This window comes from Helianthus annuus, chromosome 17 (assembly GCF_002127325.2).
Source record: "Helianthus annuus cultivar XRQ/B chromosome 17, HanXRQr2.0-SUNRISE, whole genome shotgun sequence".
NCBI lineage: Eukaryota > Viridiplantae > Streptophyta > Magnoliopsida > Asterales > Asteraceae > Helianthus > Helianthus annuus.
The window spans coordinates 16,796,217-16,814,972 of NC_035449.2; the positions used below are offsets into that span (position 1 = coordinate 16,796,217).

Below are 18,756 nucleotides of genomic sequence, written 5' to 3' on the forward strand. Positions count from 1 at the left end.
TACACGTTACAACATGCAACAGTGCAAACCCTCCGTCGCTCCAGTAGTTAAGGGAGATGTTTTCGGTTCATTTCAGTGTCCAACAATAGAGGTTGAGAAGGAGCAAATGAGCCAGATACCTTACGCGTCAGTAGTTGGGAGCTTGATGTATGCTCAAGTCTGTACTCGTCCAGATATCGCTTATATTGCTGGAATGCTAGGCCGTTATCAGACTAATCCTGGCCTAGATCACTGGAAAGCAGCTAAGAAGGTTCTTCGATATCTGCAAGGGACGAAAGACTATAAACTGACTTATAGAAGAAGTGATCATGTAGAAGTGGTGGGCTATTCTGATTCTGACTTTGCCAAATGCAAAGATGACAAGAAATCCACTTCGGGCTATATCTTTATGTTAGCAGGCGGCCCTATCTCTTGGAAGAGTCATAAACAACAGTTGACCACAACTTCCACAATGATGGCAGAGTACATTGTTGTTTATAACGCAACCTGTCATGGAATGTTGCTTAGAAACCTGGTCACTGGACTCAAAATCGTCAATTCTATTTCTAGACCATTGAAGCTTTACTGTGATAATTCAGCTGCCGTTAGTTTCTCGAACAGTAACAGTTCGACTGGAGCTGGTTTATATCTCGATACGAAATATCTATTTGTACGTGAACGAGTTGAGGAAAATAATCTTTGTATCGAGTATATTAGTACTAAGGATATGCTTGCGGATCCGATGACTAAAGGTCTCCCTCCTAAGGTTTACGAAGAACATGTTCGGAATATGGGATTTAGTAAAGACCTTATTTGAGCATATTGTACTAGCTTATGTTTTATGATTAATGAAATTTCCTCAAGTTTGATTTTGTATGTCTGTTAGAATATGTTCAACCGGTATAATGGCATATAGACAAATAAAAGTTACAAATCAAACAAAGGGCTTACGCGTATTTTGATCATGACGATTAGGTTTTAAATTAATGCTATAGTATGATTAATGGGGGTCCTGAGTCGCATAATGATTCAACGACTGTATTTTTCTGCTATAGTACTTGTTTAAGGCTAAAATGAGTGTTAACTCCTGATCAGGCTTATCTAATACTCATAGTAAATGATTACTCGGCTAAGTGGGAGAATGTAAGATTAAATATGTTACGTATTGATATTTAATCTATAGCCATCATAATCATTTACATTATAGAGATCAAAATATATTAGAACCTATTAAATAATTAGTTGGTAATTGTTGATGGATCATATTACCCTTATTAACTAATTAGGTTTCCTCCTGGGTACTTATATAAGGAGAATCATGTGGAGGTTAAGGGGTTACTCAGTTACACAATTACACACACCCCATTAGCCATAACATCATAATCGACCTCCTCTCCTAACCGATACCCTTTTCGGTTTTCTAAGTCCCCATCATCAGTTAGCATCCTAAGGAGGAACCAGATCACGATGACAAGCATGTCGAACTCCATTACTGGATTCTCCAACGCACTGTCTGCTATCACATGTATGTTTTAATGTTTTCCTTCATGCATAAACAGAACTGAACCAACATCAAAATGTTATCCCGTGGCATTCATTTACTATGTTTATTAAAAAAGGTGTCATGCACGTAGAATGTTTTTATTTATTCAAGTTATGAAAATGAACATTAAGTGGCAATAAATTAATTTTAGAACAATATATCAATATTATGTTACATGATAGCATGCGTATGTTGAAATGTTACACTAAAAGTAGGTGCATGTAGTTAGTTAATTACCATAACTCATGCATAGAAAAATTTACATTGTAAGACAAAACAAATTAACAATACGAGGTGTATAATTCATAATTGTTAAGAGTGCAGGCATCTTGCTTAGATTCCAAATTTGGCAAATTCAATGTATGCAACATCACATGGCATCATGTGCCTTATTAGGATATTAAACACATAGAACAAAATAATTGGTCGCTTTCACGACAACTGATATTTATTTTTTTAATCTTCTTAAAAAATCAACTAGGTTTTTTTCGAAAACTATTTACATTCTGGTGGTGCGTTAAATATGTGTTTCTCGTTATAGCTTTAAATGTGTAGGGCTAAGCAAAAGGCAAAATCCGACCCTACTCGACAGTTACCTGACTCGACCCCAGAATCGATCAAACATAAAATACATAACCGATTCACTACCCTAAATATTGGGTCGGTTCCGGATTTTATGTAATCGGGTTTGTCGGGTACTAAGTATAAGAACCGACCCGGCATATTTCATTTTTCAACATGTTTTGTTATGAACTTTGGAAGGCTACTGATAAACAACAAACTTAGTATTAGTATATATGTCAAATTTACCTTTTCCAATATCATCAAAATTGGTTATTCTTATGATACTTATAGCTAATCAAGTGTATAAAAATAAATATTATATGCTTTATTGTTTTCGATTTGACTCCGGAAAGTCAAACTTATTAATATAAATTCTATGCTTTCTTATCGCTTAATCGATTATTCGCCTTATACCTTATTGTATTCTCTTTGAATGTTATAACTTCTTGCATTCGCTTTGACTCCGAAAACAACAATAAAACGACACTGAATAAAAAGTAATGATACGTATCAAATCATGTACCTCGTCAATGAATCACAGTAGCAGCCAAGAAGTTAATTGCAAATTCAATGCAAATGGTTTCTTTCTCCATACGAATGTATTTGTGGGAACAACATACAGTCGTTGTATGTTATATATTTTAGGGATTCAAACCCCAATCGCTACTCGGCTATGGCCCAGTCTTTTTTAAGTAGCACTTTAGTTCGGTCCATAGGTCCAAGTCGGGTTTCACCATGAAAAGAACCGAGAACCGACTCGACCCGTTTTTATATGAAAAACTGGAACCGATCTATATACCTTGGTGCTTAGGTTCGAGTCGGGTTGGGTTTATTTTCGGTTCGGTTCTTGGTTATTTTCAGTCTAGACCTAAACTTGCTGACCCCTATAAATATGAGTATACATGACTTAATATTGCAACATCTTTTCCGATTTCCATGACCATGATATCAAAAGAACATGTGTGTTGTTAGGTATAGTGAGGTAAATTGTGTTAATTAGTATGATTAGTTTATTGAGGTTTTTTTTAGCATATTAAGTGAACCTAGTATAGACCGTGTACATGAGTGATGAAGACTTAAACAAATATACATCGTCTATCCGTCTTATGAGCGATGACGACTTAAACGAATTACTTGAATGGATGACACCATGATACGGGTAAATGATCAGTATTTCAGACGGCAGTGGATAGAGTGTTTGTTATGAATCAGTGGATCCATCAACAGGGGTTAAGGGCTAGTCATAACAGTGGATGGACAACAGGGGATTAGTTAACAGTGGATTAGCAGCAGAGGTTGTTAGTTAGTTAAGCGGTTACAAGGGGAGTTAGTTAACAGTTGTAAGGTTGTTAGGAATTGGGTTATAAATAATAACAGTTGTAATAGTGTAGGACATCTTGTGAAATAATAATCAGTTTCCCTCCTAAATTCTCTATCAACCACCATTAACGAACTTTCGGAGCTTATTCAATCATTGAGCTCCCTGAGCGTTAATAGAACTTGACCATTGTTAATCAATCTCAAGTTCATTCAATTTCAATCCTTATCATTGGTATCAGAGCTGTCTATCCTTGGACACTCTTGATTCATTCAAACACGAACCCTAATTCAATCAATTGGGGAGAATTTGTAGCGTTCAATTTCAAATTCTGAATTCAATCATTGTTTCGGTTGAATTCCTTCATTTGACGTCCGTTCAATTCAATTTTCCATTGATCTTGGTTCAGATCAATTTCCTAAATCAAAATGACAAAGAGACACGGTCATAATGATGCTGATGATGCTGAAAGCAGTCAGCAGATGAGTAACAGAATCGATGAAAACACAAAAGCATTGGAGGAGATGAGAAATATGGTGACTGGATTGTCTTTACAGTTGACTCAAATGGTCAACAATCAAGGCAATGGGAGAACCCATCAAAGGCAGGAGTGGCAGAATGATGGAGAAAGGTTCAATTTTGTAGCAAGATTGAATTTCCTCGGTTTAAAGGTGATGATCTGACTTCATGGTTGTTTAAGGTGGAACAATTCTTTCAGTTGGATAGAGTGTTTGATGCAACAAAGGTCAGACTGGCAGCCATTCGCTTTGAGGAAAAAACATTACAATGGTATCAATCTTTTATTAGCCAACGAATGGAAGGTGAAGTTTTGACTTGGGGGGGAATTGGTAGAAGTCTTGAAAGTCAGATTTGGAAAGTTGTTTGATGATCCTATGACTAATCTTAAGAACTTGAAACAAATCAGTTCTGTTCAAGAGTATCATGACAAGTTTCATGCCATTATCAGCCGGCTTCAATTGCCAATGGAGTATGCCTTAAGTTGTTTCATGGCAGGGTTGGAAGAGGAGATACAATTGCAGGTAAGAATGTTCAACCCTAAGAATATTCAAGAAGCCTTCTGTTTGGCTAAACTGCAAGAAGCCACTATCAAGGCTAAGAGGGGAAGGGTTGGGTTCAAACCACCCATTTTACCTAAACCAAGTAACAATAAGCAACCAGTTTCCTTTAGTAAATCAGTTGGTTTAGATTCTAAAAGAAATGTGATTAGGAAAACCTTGACCAAAAGTGAAATGGATGAAAGAAGGTCTAAGGGATTGTGTTTCAACTGTGATGAGAAGTATTCACAAGAACATATATGCAAGGGTAATAGGAAACCTCAACTGTATCACATAGAGGTTGAATGGTTAGAAGAAGAGGCTGAAGGTGAAGAAGAAGAAGTGGTGATGGAGTGTGCTCAAATCTCAGTTAATGCAGTAGAGGGAAATGACAGGTATAAGTCCATAAGAATCACTGGTCATTATGGGAAATATGAATTGCAATTGTTAATGGATACTGGGAGTTCACATAATTTTTTGGATACTAAACCAGTTTTGGAAACCAAAAGTTGTTGTTCAAATTCAAAATGTTCAAAAAGAGTCACATTTTTACAAACGAGGTACTCCTAAAGGTCAAACATGGAGTGTTAAGAAACAAGTGACTTCTAGGGTGTAAGATGGTTAAAGGTCCGACTATGCTAGTAAAAGTAGCAAATGGTCATGAAGAAGTTTGTGATCAGATGGTAAAAGGGTTTTGCTGGATTATGCATGGAATCCAATTCACAGCTGATGTGTTTGTGATGCCGTTGGGAGGTTGTGATATGGTGTTAGGAGTACAATTATTTACAACTTTGGGAAGCATCAAAATGAACTATAATGACAGAACTATTGCTTTCAAGTTTAATGGTCAGAAAGTTGTTTTGAGAGGGCAATGTGGGAAGAAGTTTTCTCAACTTAATAAGGGAAATTTGAAGAAAATGGAACTGCAGAGGGCTGAATTGTCTATGGTACAAGTATATACCATTGAAGGGTATAGTACAAATACTTCAATGGTACTGCAGAAAACGCAACAATCCAATGAACAACAGCAACAGTTACAGAGGCTGTTGGAAGACTTCAGGGATATCTTCCAAGATTTAAAGACTTTACCACCATCTAGGGGCCAGTATGATCACAGAATTCCGTTGAAACAAGGAACTGATGGGGTGAATTTAAGGCCTTATAGATATCCTATGGTTCAGAAGGATGTGATAGAAAAAATGACTAATGATTTGTTGGAACAAGGGGTAATTAGGTCCAATACCAGCTCTTTTGCTTCACCAGTGGTTTTAGTCAAAAAGAAAGAAGGTACATGGAGGATGTGTATAGACTATAGGAAATTGAATCAAGCTACAATTCCAGACAGGTTTCCTATTCCATTGGTGGAGGATTTGATGGATGAATTATATGGTACAAAATTTTTCTCTAAATTGGATCTCAAATCTGGGTACCATCAGATTAGAATGGATGAGGCAGACATCCATAAAACAGCATTTAAAACTCATAATGGACATTTTGAATTTTTAGTCATGCCTTTTGGGCTAACTAATGCCCCATCTACTTTTCAAGGTTTAATGAACCAGGTTTTCAAACAGTATTTGAGGAAGTATGTTCTGGTCTTCTTTGATGACATATTGGTATATAGTCCTTGTTGGAATACCCACTTGACCCATTTGAAAAATGTTCTATCTGTGTTGAGGCAACATCAGTTAGTAGCTAAAAAAAAGCAAGTGTGAGTTTGGAGCTACTGCATTGGAGTATTTGGGGCATATCATATCCCAACAGGGGGTTGCAACTGATCCAGCAAAGGTATCTGCAATACAGCAGTGGACGGTGCCATCTAACATCAAAGAGTTGAGGGGATTTTTGGGCCTCACTGGTTATTATCGAAGATTTGTACAAGGGTATGGTAGCATCACCAAACCCTTAACTCAATTACTTAAGAAAGACTCTTTTCAGTGGTCGTCAGCAGCTCAACAAGCTTTTGAACAATTGAAGAAAAACATGTGTCAGCCTCCTGTACTAGCACTGCCAGACTTTCAAGAAACCTTTGTGGTAGAAACAGATGCATCTGGGTTTGGAATAGGAGTTGTCTTAATGCAGAAGGGACATCCTATTGCGTATATTAGTAAGGCCTTATTTCCAAGACATATGTCCTTGTCCACTTATGAAAGAGAATTGTTGGCCATCATTTATGCTGTCCAAAAATGGCAACCATATTTGGCTCATGCTCACTTTGTGATCAAGACAGATCAACATAGTCTGAAATATCTGCTGGATAGTAAGATTTCAACACCCTTCCAGCAGAGGTGGTTATCGAAGTTGATGGGATTCAATTTTGAAATTATGTACAAGAAGGGTGTGGACAATAAGGTGGCTGATGCACTGTCCAGAGTAACTCATGGGGAGATATTACAGTTGGCAGCTTCTTCTGTTCATACAGACATATGGGCAGCAATTAAAGAAACATGGGTTAAGGATGCACAGTTGTTAAAAATCGTTCAGGATCTTCAACAGGATCCTATGTCCCATAGCCAATATAGCTGGTCCAAAGGGGAATTAAGAAGGAATGGTAAGTTGGTCATTGGTAATTCTACAATTTTAAGGCAGCAGATACTGCAGTGGATGCATGCTTCAGTACAGGGAGAGCATTCTAACATTCATGCTACTATTAACAGGATAGCCAGGTTGTTTTATTGGCCAAAGCTAAAAAGAGATGTGATGGCTTATGTTAAGAATTGTGTAGTGTGTCAACAGTGCAAATCAGAAACAATGGCTTACTCTGGTATGTTGCAACCCTTGCCAGTTCCTCAAGGGGTATGTGAAGATGTAGCAATGGATTTTGTTGAAGGTTTGCCCAAATCAAAGGGTAAAGATGTCATTTTGGTGGTAGTTGACAGGTTGAGAAAGGGTGCTCATTTTATTGCTTTACACCATCCTTTTACTGCAGTTGAGGTGGCCCAGCTATATTTGGATCACATATATAGATTACATGGTCATCCTAAATCAATTGTGTCTGACAGGGATAAGGTGTTCATTAGCAATTTTTGGAAAGAATTGATGTTACTGCAAGGGGTGGAGCAGAAAATGTCTAGTTCATGCCATCCTCAAACAGATGGTCAGACAGAGGTGTTTTGAACAGATGTTTGGAAAGCTATTTGAGGTGCATGTGTTTTGAAAAACCACATGAGTGGGCCAATTGGTTGCCCTTGGCAGAATATTGGTATAATACCACTTATCAGTCAGCTATCAAGTGCACTCCATTTGAGGTCATATATGGTCAGCCACCACCCATACATTTACCATACTTACCAGGAGAAAGTAATAATGACGCAGTGGATAGAAGTTTAATGATAGGGAGGAGATGATTAATATTTTGAAAGAAAATTTGAAGAAGTCCCAACAAAGAATGAAGCAGTTGGCTGATGCTCATCGAACGGAAAGGAGCTTCAAAATAGGAGACTGTACTTGAAGTTACAACACTACCGACAGCAGTCAGTGACTCAGAGGCCTAATCAAAAGTTGGCAGCTAAGTATTTTGGACCATATTTGATCTTGTCTAAGGTAGGAGAGGTGGCGTATACTTTGCAATTACCAACAGGGTCTGCTATTCATCCTACAGTACATGTATCATTACTAAAAAAGTATTATGGGCTTGAGCCAAATTCAGCAGCAAGGGATAATGAAGGAATGCTGCAAACCACTGCTAAGGAACCTGAAAGTGTAGTGGACACTAGGGTTCTTAAAAAGTTCAATAGAATGTTGGTACAATGGTTGATTAAGTGGAAGCATGAGGGTGTGGAAAATGCAACTTGGGAAGATGCTAAGATACTGATGCAGGAATTTCCAAATTTTGATCCTTGGGGTCAAGGATCAAGTCATCGGTAGGGTATTGATACGGGTAAATGATCAGTAGTTTAGACGGCAGTGGATAGAGTGTTTGTTACGAATCAGTGGATCCATCAACAGGGGATTGAGGGAATTAGTGGATCCATCAACAGGGGTTAAGGGCTAGTCATAACAGTGGATGGACAACAGGGGATTAGTTAACATTGGGTTAGCAGTAGAGGTTGTTAGTTAGTTAAGCGGTTACAAGGGTAGTTAGTTAACAGTTGTAAGGTTGTTAGGAATTGGGTTATAAATAATAACAGTTGTAATAATGTAGGGCATCTTGTGAAATAATAATCAGTTTCCCTCCTAAATTCTCTATCAACCACCATTAACGAACTTTCGGAGCTTATTCAATCATTGAGCTCCTTGAGCGTTAATAGAACTTGACCATTGTTAATCAATCTCAAGTTCATTCAATTTCAATCCTTATCACACCATAGGAAGTGCTTAGGTGATCGACAAGCACAAAATCATGAGTGAGTGAGACAAAATAATATCCTAACTTTAGTTGAAGTATGATGATAAAGGTTATCATAAGACAAAACTATGATTGCAACATGCTAAGATACGTTTTAGTTATAACAAGAAAATTGTATTAAATGGTTATCTATAGCAATCACGTATGTTCTATATTGTAAGCTATAATGAGTGTTGAGTATTGGTGCGTAAAAAATCAAACTGATATTGTCCTAGAAATCGATGCCCTGTCGATGTTGACCGAGCAACATTAGTACCAGTATTGGTACCGATATTCGTTTTTTTTACTTATGTAAAACGCGTGTCAATATCATTTTGGTCATATCATAACTTTATTTTTTGGTTGATATACCATGTACTGATAGCGTATTAATCTATATATATAATAAAAGAAACCTGATTTTGGATACGTGTCATTCATTGAAGATGTCTACATTTGTAATTTCCTACCTTTTCATACTTAATATTATTATTTATCAAATTGACACTTTTTTATTTAGTTTACCCTTATCTCTTATTTTATGAAAAAAAAAATATCGATTATAAGCATGGTAATTTCCTAGATAAAACAAAATAATATTATATTATTCGACAAAAATAAAACAAAGAATATCTTAGATCGGTTGTTTTGAATTCGTTTTGCTTATGTTCAACGTTTTACTTTAGGCCATCATGTAATTGGCTATTTCATTGAAAACCAATTCTTTTGGATATTTATATATTTTTTTTTTATTATAACTAAGGTTCATGTTCAATTCAATATATGGAGTTATAATTTATGAAGTTGATCTTCTAAATTAAAATTCATGTAAACGAATTAGATGTTATTAAATTGTTTTTTTTAGATGTTGATTGATATACGAATCTATACTATATAACAAAAGAAACCTGATTTTGGACACGTGTCATTCATTGAAAATGTCTACATTTGTAATTTTCTACCTTTTCATACTTAATATTATTATTTACCAAATTGACACATTTTTATTTAGTTTACCCTTATCTCTTATTTTATGAAAAAAAATATCGATTATTCTATCTCTTATTTTCATATTGCATTTTTTTTTTAAATTTAGTTTGTACTTATCTTGTCTGTTCAAATGGGACAGAAGTAAAATTATTGGGTTTCACATTTGTAATTAGTTATTTTTTTATTAAGATGCTATCGTTCTATTTGCTCATGTTCAAAATGACCAGAAAAAAAAACCTCAGTTATTTTTGTTTCTAGGAAATCATAATCCTTTTATTTGATTCAATCATTCTAGAAGTTTTAAAACTAAAATATAATCTACCATAATCAAATTCACATTTCAAAACCCTCAATATTCAACCATTCAATAATCACAATTACTCACACGTATAAGCCCATATATAATCTAACCTACTTTTAATAAAGGATTCCAATTAATTCTACGTGAAATTCATAAAGACTTTTTGTTATACACTTAAATTCATATATAATCCAATCTAACTTTTAATAATGTATATATGTGTGGACGCTTGGAGGGCAAAAGTGAAATTGCACTAATTTTAACGTTATTTCACTAAATTTGTGAAAATAACGTTAAAAGCGGCGGACGGTTAATCATGCATCATCATCATGTGGTGGCGTTGATAGCAGAAAGACAAAAGGGTACATGCACTAATCGGTCTTTGTCCCGATTGCTGAGTGTTATGTGCCTTATGTCCAAAGCTTGATGCAAAACTACTATCGAGTCGGGGGTCTTACTGAAAGCAGCCTCTACATCTTACTTTTCTCACACCCTACCTTAGCTTTGCTATTTGTGGGATTTACGGAGTATGATGGTGATGATTTAGTATATATAATTAGATTTATTCAACCCGTATAATACACGAGGTTTATAAAGATATAATTTTTTTTTATTATTTAGTTTATAAAATTACATTTATCCAACCCGTGTAATATACAAGGTTACAAAATTACATTTATTTAATTCGTGTAATACACAGTGTTTTTAAAAATATAACTTTTTTTATTATTTAGTATATATAATTAGATTTATTCAACCCGTACAACACACGAGTTTTTATTATTTGGTATATAAAATTACATTTATTCAGTACAATATACGCGGTTCTTAGAGATATAATTTTTTCTTATTTAATATATAAAATTACATTTGTTCAACCCGTGTAATAAACGAGATTTTTAAATAATAATTGTTTTAATTTAGTATATAAAATTACATTTATTCAACCCGTGTAAGACACGGGGTTCTAACCTAGTATTGTAATAAATCAAATCGATACCAACAAAATACATGCCGCTATACGTGGGAAAATTTTACTAGTTATGCTCCTGGGCGGACCTACTGTATGCCGTGGGTGGGCGGCCGCCCCCCTTAAAATTTGTATTTTTAGTGTAATACGAGTGTAAAAATCCCAAGCGCACCCCTTAAAATTTTGCAGTCGCACCCCTTAAACTCGTTGAACCATATTGAGTGTTGAAAGTGAGACAATAGTGAATATTAATAGCATTGCATTTTCCGGCCGGCGATGACTTGTAGCAGGTAAGTATAAAGTGTGAGGTGAAGAAGATGGTAAAGTTGTAATATATTTAAAGTATAATCTTTTTTTTTTAATCATTGTTTGGTCTACGGTAAGAAAGATAGAAGAGTGACAAGACATCTAAATTTGGCTTATTTCCCATTCTAGCTTATTTTTATTAAATATTTATTTTACAATGATATTAATTATTTTTTCGTTTATTTGTGAAACCATTTTTGTTTCATAAGCTGAGCTTGTCAATGAATTTAATTATTATATGAAATATCGTATTTTATTTAATTATAAAATGAAAACTCATAGAGACTATATATATGACCCGACCTGAATTTATTTGAATCGATCTGAACCGTATCGAGATAAAATATTATATAGTGTTAGACAAACAATCCCAAAAATTTCCACCCCGTTAAAAACTTTCATATAAATGTATTGATAATAAAAATATATTAGTTATGGTCAGATTTTATAAAACGAAAACTCATAGAGAATATATGACCCGACCTGACCCGAACTAATCCGAACCGTATTGAGATAAAATGTTATATAGTGTTAGACAAACAATCCTAAAAATTACGCACTCCATGAAATTTTTTTCTAGGTCCGCCACTGGTTATGCTAAATTTTGATGGAGACTAGGATATTTGAAGTAAAACAGGCCAGTCTTGGGCCCTTGGCTCATCTCTGTACTAGATCCGGGTTAAACTAGATCATGGGTAACAGCTATATGGAATTACTATTCACTCCTTATATCTAGTAAATAAATTTTTTTTGTGAGTGATTGTTAGTGGAAGAAAGAGAATATATAATAATAAAGAATAAAAAATATTATTGAATTAAATAGAGATTGATAAAGATGTAGGTAAAGGTGTAATAAAAACCAGTTTTAGAACTGTAACCGGAAAAAAAACCGAACCGGTTTTTTTTAACTGGTTTTAGGACCGAACCAAATTGGCGGTTTGTGACCAGTTACTATTCTTGATCTTGGCAACCGGTTTAAAAACCGATCCAAACCGGTTAGAACGGTTACTGTTTTGGGTTTGAAAAACCGGTTAATAACCGAAACCGGTTATAAAAAACCGATTTTTGTTTTGGATAAAAAAACCGGTTCTGTTAAAAATCGGATCGGTTAAAAAAAACGATTTGTACACCTCTAGATGTAGGGGGTTTTCAAAAGGTGAACAAGCTGTAAGGATAAATGTATTTTTTAGTTAAATTATATGGGTGAACAAGATGAGGATTCCAATATGAATGCTCTCATATGCTATATCTCAGTTAATCCACGCAATTGCCTGAATGTTATATTGATTTGGCAATTCCTTGAGGTTTTTGCGCGAAACCAACTGAATGATAAGCTAGTCTACCGTCGATTTAGTGGTTATATTGGTATCATGTTTGAGCAATTGGCCCATGGAACAACAATCTGACCATGAATATATAATTTCATACACACTAGTTTTAGACGTTAGTTGTTATAACGGTTGATCTACTCGTCTAAACTTTCTCATATGTTACTATTCAAAATGTTTTGATATCTAAAACTTATCAAGACATATGCATATAGTGTACTAGTTTTTATATACAGATTACTTGTAATCATTAAAACAAATTGATGTAATCATAAGACGTTTGTTTCTTAAATTGACAAAACAAACCTTTGTTTTTGCTCAAATTACCAAGGTAAACAAACATTCATGAGATGTTTTTAACTTTTAAGTTTAAACATTATAAAACCCAAACAATCATCTTGTTAGAGAACCTTTTTCACTATGACAAAACATGAAGATGAAAGAATACCTCTCTAGATAAAGGGCATGATGGTAATTTCTTATTGAAGTTTTACCCACATGCCAGGACTAGGTATACCTGCATGGATCACATAAAATAAGTAATATCCCGGTGGTGCAATCTCAGCCGTTGATGGCCCAACCACCTCAATATTGTAATAAGTCTGCATAAACGACCCATTTACAAATGACACATTTCCAACTTCTTTTAACACCACCATTCTTTGATTCATTCCCAATGAATGTGTTGTAAAGGATGGTGCAATAATCCTTACTGTTACCCTTGACAACTTTAGATACTTCAACACTGTAAATGTCACAATTAATGGTTTCTTGTACTCCATAACTTCACCATCCAAGCTCACAATTTCGGGTCGTATGGCATCATTTTCTCTAGCTAAATAAGGTGGTAAAAAGGCTTCCAAACTTAGCTCCGTAGGGTATTCGACGTTTGAGAAGTTATAAAACGGGTTCGGGTTACTTCCAGATACTAGAACCCGTCCGTCGGTTACTAAAATAGCACCCGAGTTATAAAGTCTAGGCCTAGAGCCCGGTTGCATAACCGAAAATCGGGTGTTTGGAGGCCCGTTTGGGTGGTAAATAACGGGCCGGGTCACTGGGTCACGCGCATTGTTCCATCCGGCTGTACCCGACTCTGCACCGTTGATGATGATCACATCGCCATTGGGTAGAATTACCATATCACCCATCACCCGCGCTATCGGCATGCTCTCCATCTCCCAACTCGGATTCTCATCCATCGGTTTGATCCGTCCGCACGTAGGAACCGCACGAGCGAATATATGGTCCCGTTTGATATCCAAGAAGGCGTGGCGTGGTGCACCGCCGCAAACCATCACTTCGGGTTCAACCAATGTGTTTTCGTCTAAAGGAAGCAAAACCGATGAGCCCGAGTTTGGATAGTTTCGTGGATCGTCCCCCGGAATGGGTGGAAGGTGCTTGACCACCTTGTTTTGCTTGTAATCAATCACCACAGACCGAACGTTCACAAACATAAATAAGTTTCCATCGGGTAACAAATGCACAAATGGGTAGAAGTTGTTCTCGCGCACCCCATCACTTGTATTCTTAAGGAAATCTACCAAGAAAGAAGAAGAATTATAGAAAGAAATCGAACCCGTGGGATAAAACTCGTAGCTAAATTGTAGTCTCCCCCCAACGATAATTACCCGTCCATCGGGTAATAACTGATTGGTTGAAAACCATCTGGGTTCCGTTAGGTACCCAGTGGATTCAACCCAGTCACAGGTTCCATCGTCGCATGGAACCAGTGTTCGGACATTATGGTCCCCATCATTGTACCCACCGGTCTGGACCAAGGTCCCATCGGCTAGAACTGCGCCGGATGAGCACCATGTATCGGTTCGTAGCGATAGTGGACGAAACGTGTTGTCCCATATATCATAGAGGATGGAGTGAGCAGTGCAGTCTTTAGGGAGCATATAATCGAAAGGGTCATGTCGACAACGGTGAAAAGGAAGTGATATGTTCGAAGGACCCGCGTCGGTCCTATCAAACATGACCACTTTGTCGTTGTGTAGGAGTTGCATGTGCATAGGGGATATGCCAATGTTTTCGTGTAACAACCGCCACTCGCCATCGATGCCAGCGGATGTTGGCTGTGGGATTATGGGCTCGGTGGTTGTTGATGCAAATGTTAGCAGCATAACTAGGATAATGTTGGTGATCATTTTTGGTGCTCGGAAATTAAGGAGTGATGTTTGTTGAGAAATTGGTGTGCTTTTGGTTGTGTAGTAGTGAGGTTGAGGAGTTGTAGGCAGGTTAACAATACGTGTGATACATAATGAATAATGATTGCAAACATAAATAAATGTGTGTTTAATTAAAATCGTATGACTGTTACTTCTAATGTTACCATTTATCCAACCATGTATCTACCCTCATATTCTTCTCCAAAATTAGTTTTATTAGAATCCAACCATAAGTCCATAACATTATAGATTATTATTAAGTCAAATATTCATCATGAAATTAAGAAACCTAAAAAATACACAATCATTTGTTGTGGAGAAAGAAAATGACGTGTCTGTATCACAGTTAGAAAGTAAAGATATATTTTATGACAAACTCAAAAAGATGTGGATGGAAACTGAAAATATGATTGTCTAGTAAGTTAGAAAGTACATAACTCTATATTTTATTACAAAAATAGTAAAGATAATTTTTGTGACAAACTCAAAAAGATGTGGATGGATACTGAAAGTATAAGGGTGATTGTTGTGGGGAAATGGCACGAACCATCTTGGGTGACGCCCCAATACCAACCACCGTCCGCCATAGCACGGCGCTATGGTTGCCCCAACCAACAAGCTCTTGGCGAGCGTTAAAGGAGAGTAATTGGGACCCAAACCAATCAGATTTATTTATTTTTTAACTATTTTTTAAAATATAATTAATGGGGCTTTATTTCACACCATGCAAGTTAACAATAAGTCCTCCGATTACGTGTCGCTTACGTGACGTAATAAAGCCCCTAGAGGCTTTATTCCGTGCTATTTGCCTAATAAGGTGTTTTTATTGTTAAGATTTTAGATTTCAGTTTCGCTTTGTATTCGAGATGCCTATTCTTAAAACCACTTACTTTTTAAAAGTTCGATATCCTTCACCTGAAAAGAATGTATATCGAGGGGGAGTACTCTATAGATGTTGCACTCTTTTTTTTGTTTATCAAGCCCACAAAGTTTTATTACTCAAAGAGAAAAACATAACTGATCCGAAAAGCCCATGGTCCATAAATAATAAACCCAATTAACAAATCAGTTTGGCGGAAACAAAAAAGAAACAGCTGCAGCCTGCGTGAACCAGGGCTTATTTCAATTTTTGAGTGAACGAGTGGTGGGCCGATTGAATGATCGACTCACAGGGCTAAATTTTGGCTGGCTGCTTAGCAACTTCTGAATACCTAACTGCAAAACTAGTAAAAGGTCTGAACTATTAAGTGTTGAACCAGTAAAAGTAAAAAAGTCTAAACCATTAAAACCCAGTATAATGCTTAACCGTTTAAAGGCAAAAAAAAAAAAAAAAAAAACAGATTAAAGGTGTTAACCATTCAAACGTAGGGGTTGTTTGGCAACTTCTGAATGGTTAAGTACTGAACCAATAAGGGTCTGAACCATTATGTACTGAACCAGTAAGAGGTCTGAACCACTAAAAGCCAGTATAATGCTTTTAACCCTTCAGAGGCAAATGTCTAACCAATTTAGATTAGAGGTCTTAACCATTCAAACTCTATATAAAACTTAATCATTCAAAGGCAAATGTCTGAACCATTCAGATATCTGCTCACGAAACAAACAGTCTGAACCATTAAGTGTTTAACCAGTAAGAGGTTTGAACCATTAAGAGACTCATTAAGAGGTAAACAAACATTAAGAGACTCATTAAGAGGTAAATAAACAGCCCTTAGTACAGAAGACATTTTGGCTCGCAAAACAAAAACCATTAAGAGGGTGTTTGGGGTTGAGTTTTGAAAATAGATTATGTGTTTTGAATAATCAGAATCAGATAACGTGTTGCAGAAAGATAGTGTTTGGATTTGATTATGTTGTTTGATATCACAATAATCAGATAATCAACAGTGTTTGGATTTGATTATGTTGTTTGATATCACAATAATCAGATAATCAACTATTTGAGTGTTTGACAAGTATATATAATCTATACTATATTATAATACATATACTATATTATAATACATGAGGGAAGGATTCCCAAAAGTTAAGAACTTCTTCCCCCATTATTTATAAATAAACCCCTAGAATGAGGGTAAAGTGGTCTTTTAAACCATCATTATTTTTTAGTCCCTCAATCTATTACATTTAAATCCTTGACATTTAACATAATTATGGGTAATTAGTTACACTCCCCCCCCCCTCTTTAATTCTTTAATGTATTCCTGCGATATCTTACAACCCGTAATGTTTTAAAAAATTCCGAAGGTACCATGACGATCAGCACATTTTTTTAAACGTTTCGATAGTTGTCTTTTTTAGTTTCGTCGTGCGTTCATAAAGTACAAATAGCCGATGCGTAAATGTACAATTGATTAAAGCCAACATTTGTTTTTTACCCAAGCCAGCTTTGACAATTACCTAGCTACTGTACATTAACATTTGTTTTTTACCCAAGTTTTTTATTTTGAACGGCATTAATAAACTAAAATATTCCCTAATTTTACTTGTACAGAGTCAGTTTGTTGTGGCATGTTTAATATAGTAAGTATAGATAAAACTCACAACAAACTTCCTATTAAACATGCCACAACAAACTAAACAGGATATGTGCATCTTATTTTAAAAACTTAAAACTCACAACAAACTTCCTAAATAAATGGATGACCAATCTAAAACTAAACCCTAATGGACTACTATAAATACATAGCAAACAGTCACAATTCTACATTCTATTGCTAAATAGATTTAAAATATGGAGCCAGTTCTGAATTCACTTGATGCGAAAAAACAAGCATGCGATATTGAAAAATCTAAGGTCGGTTCTATGATAAGTTTTGTTATATCGCAATAATGAATAATTGTTTTCTTTTATTTACTTTTGTGTGAATACTAACTTATTTGATTTTTCAGATTTAACACACCAATTTAAACACCCCAGTTGTCGAACAAGCTTTTGTTAGTTTTTAAGTAATATTTTCGCTTATAATCTTTCATGTTAACAAGTTCGTTATGTTATTATTTGGTGTTTTATTGTAGGATGATGGTGATAATAGTGTTGAAATTATTTCTTATGGTGCAATGTTCAGTCCATACAAGTCTAAGCTTCAACGTCAATTTAGTGAAGAGGTAATTTTAAAATTTATTTAATCTTTTTTAAATTTTTTTATTCAATATTTGTTATTTTTTTTAAATTTATTTAATCATTTTTTAACTTTTTTATTAAATTTTTGTTTTTTTAAGGATCGGACGTATGAAAATCAAAAGAAAAGATCTAAGAGACTCTCTGAATGGAAATGGGTCGAGGTTATAAATTTAGATGATTCTGAGGACGATAAGAAAGAAGATGAATTAGATGATACTGCTGATTCGAGCACAAACAAGAAAAACGGATAAAAAAAGAAGAGATTTTAGATGAAATATATCAAGTGTTTTTATGTTTTTTTCATTTTCAGTTGTTTTTGTTTGATATAGACTATCCCATGAATAATAAAGTTTATTTTATATTTGAAGTTTATGTTTTGTGTTATTTTATTACACTTATAATTTACATCTCGATTGAACTAATATACTTTAGTACTTAATCATGTTCGTATTATATAATTTACATGTTCGTACTTGATCATTTCCAAAGAGATAAATTTGATTACCAAGAATGGCCAAAACATGAAAACTACCTCTTGGTTTGGAGTAAATTCAAGATTGTATTTACAAAGCACACTAAACTTATTCAATTTAACAGTCATGTTCCACGAGGATTTCGTATATATCCATTAGTGCCTTCTATAAAAAAAAAACTGTTGGACGACACGAGATATGAAAAAATAATTATATAATATTATATATTTTTCGAATAATTTGTATTTCTTAAATAAAAAGATAATGTTAATAAAGATATAAACTTTTACATCCTATTTTTTTTTAT

The 18,756-nt window shown here is 35.1% G+C and overlaps 1 protein-coding gene across 1 annotated transcript; it reads right to left on the bottom strand.

Moving 5' to 3' along the window:
* Positions 1 to 13,005: 13,005 nt before the first annotated feature.
* On the bottom strand, positions 13,006 to 14,831 carry LOC110921751 (aldehyde oxidase GLOX). Its single transcript, XM_022166099.2, has one exon. It carries the CDS (start codon positions 14,829 to 14,831, stop codon positions 13,161 to 13,163), a length of 1,671 nt encoding a protein of 556 aa, XP_022021791.1. The 3' UTR covers positions 13,006 to 13,160.
* Between the last annotated feature and the right edge of the window lie 3,925 nt (positions 14,832 to 18,756).

What these genes read in the sequence shown, in the direction of transcription:
- LOC110921751 (XM_022166099.2), bottom strand. Translation starts at nt 14,831, where the DNA reads ATGATCACCAACATTATCCTAGTTATGCTGCTAACATTTGCATCAACA.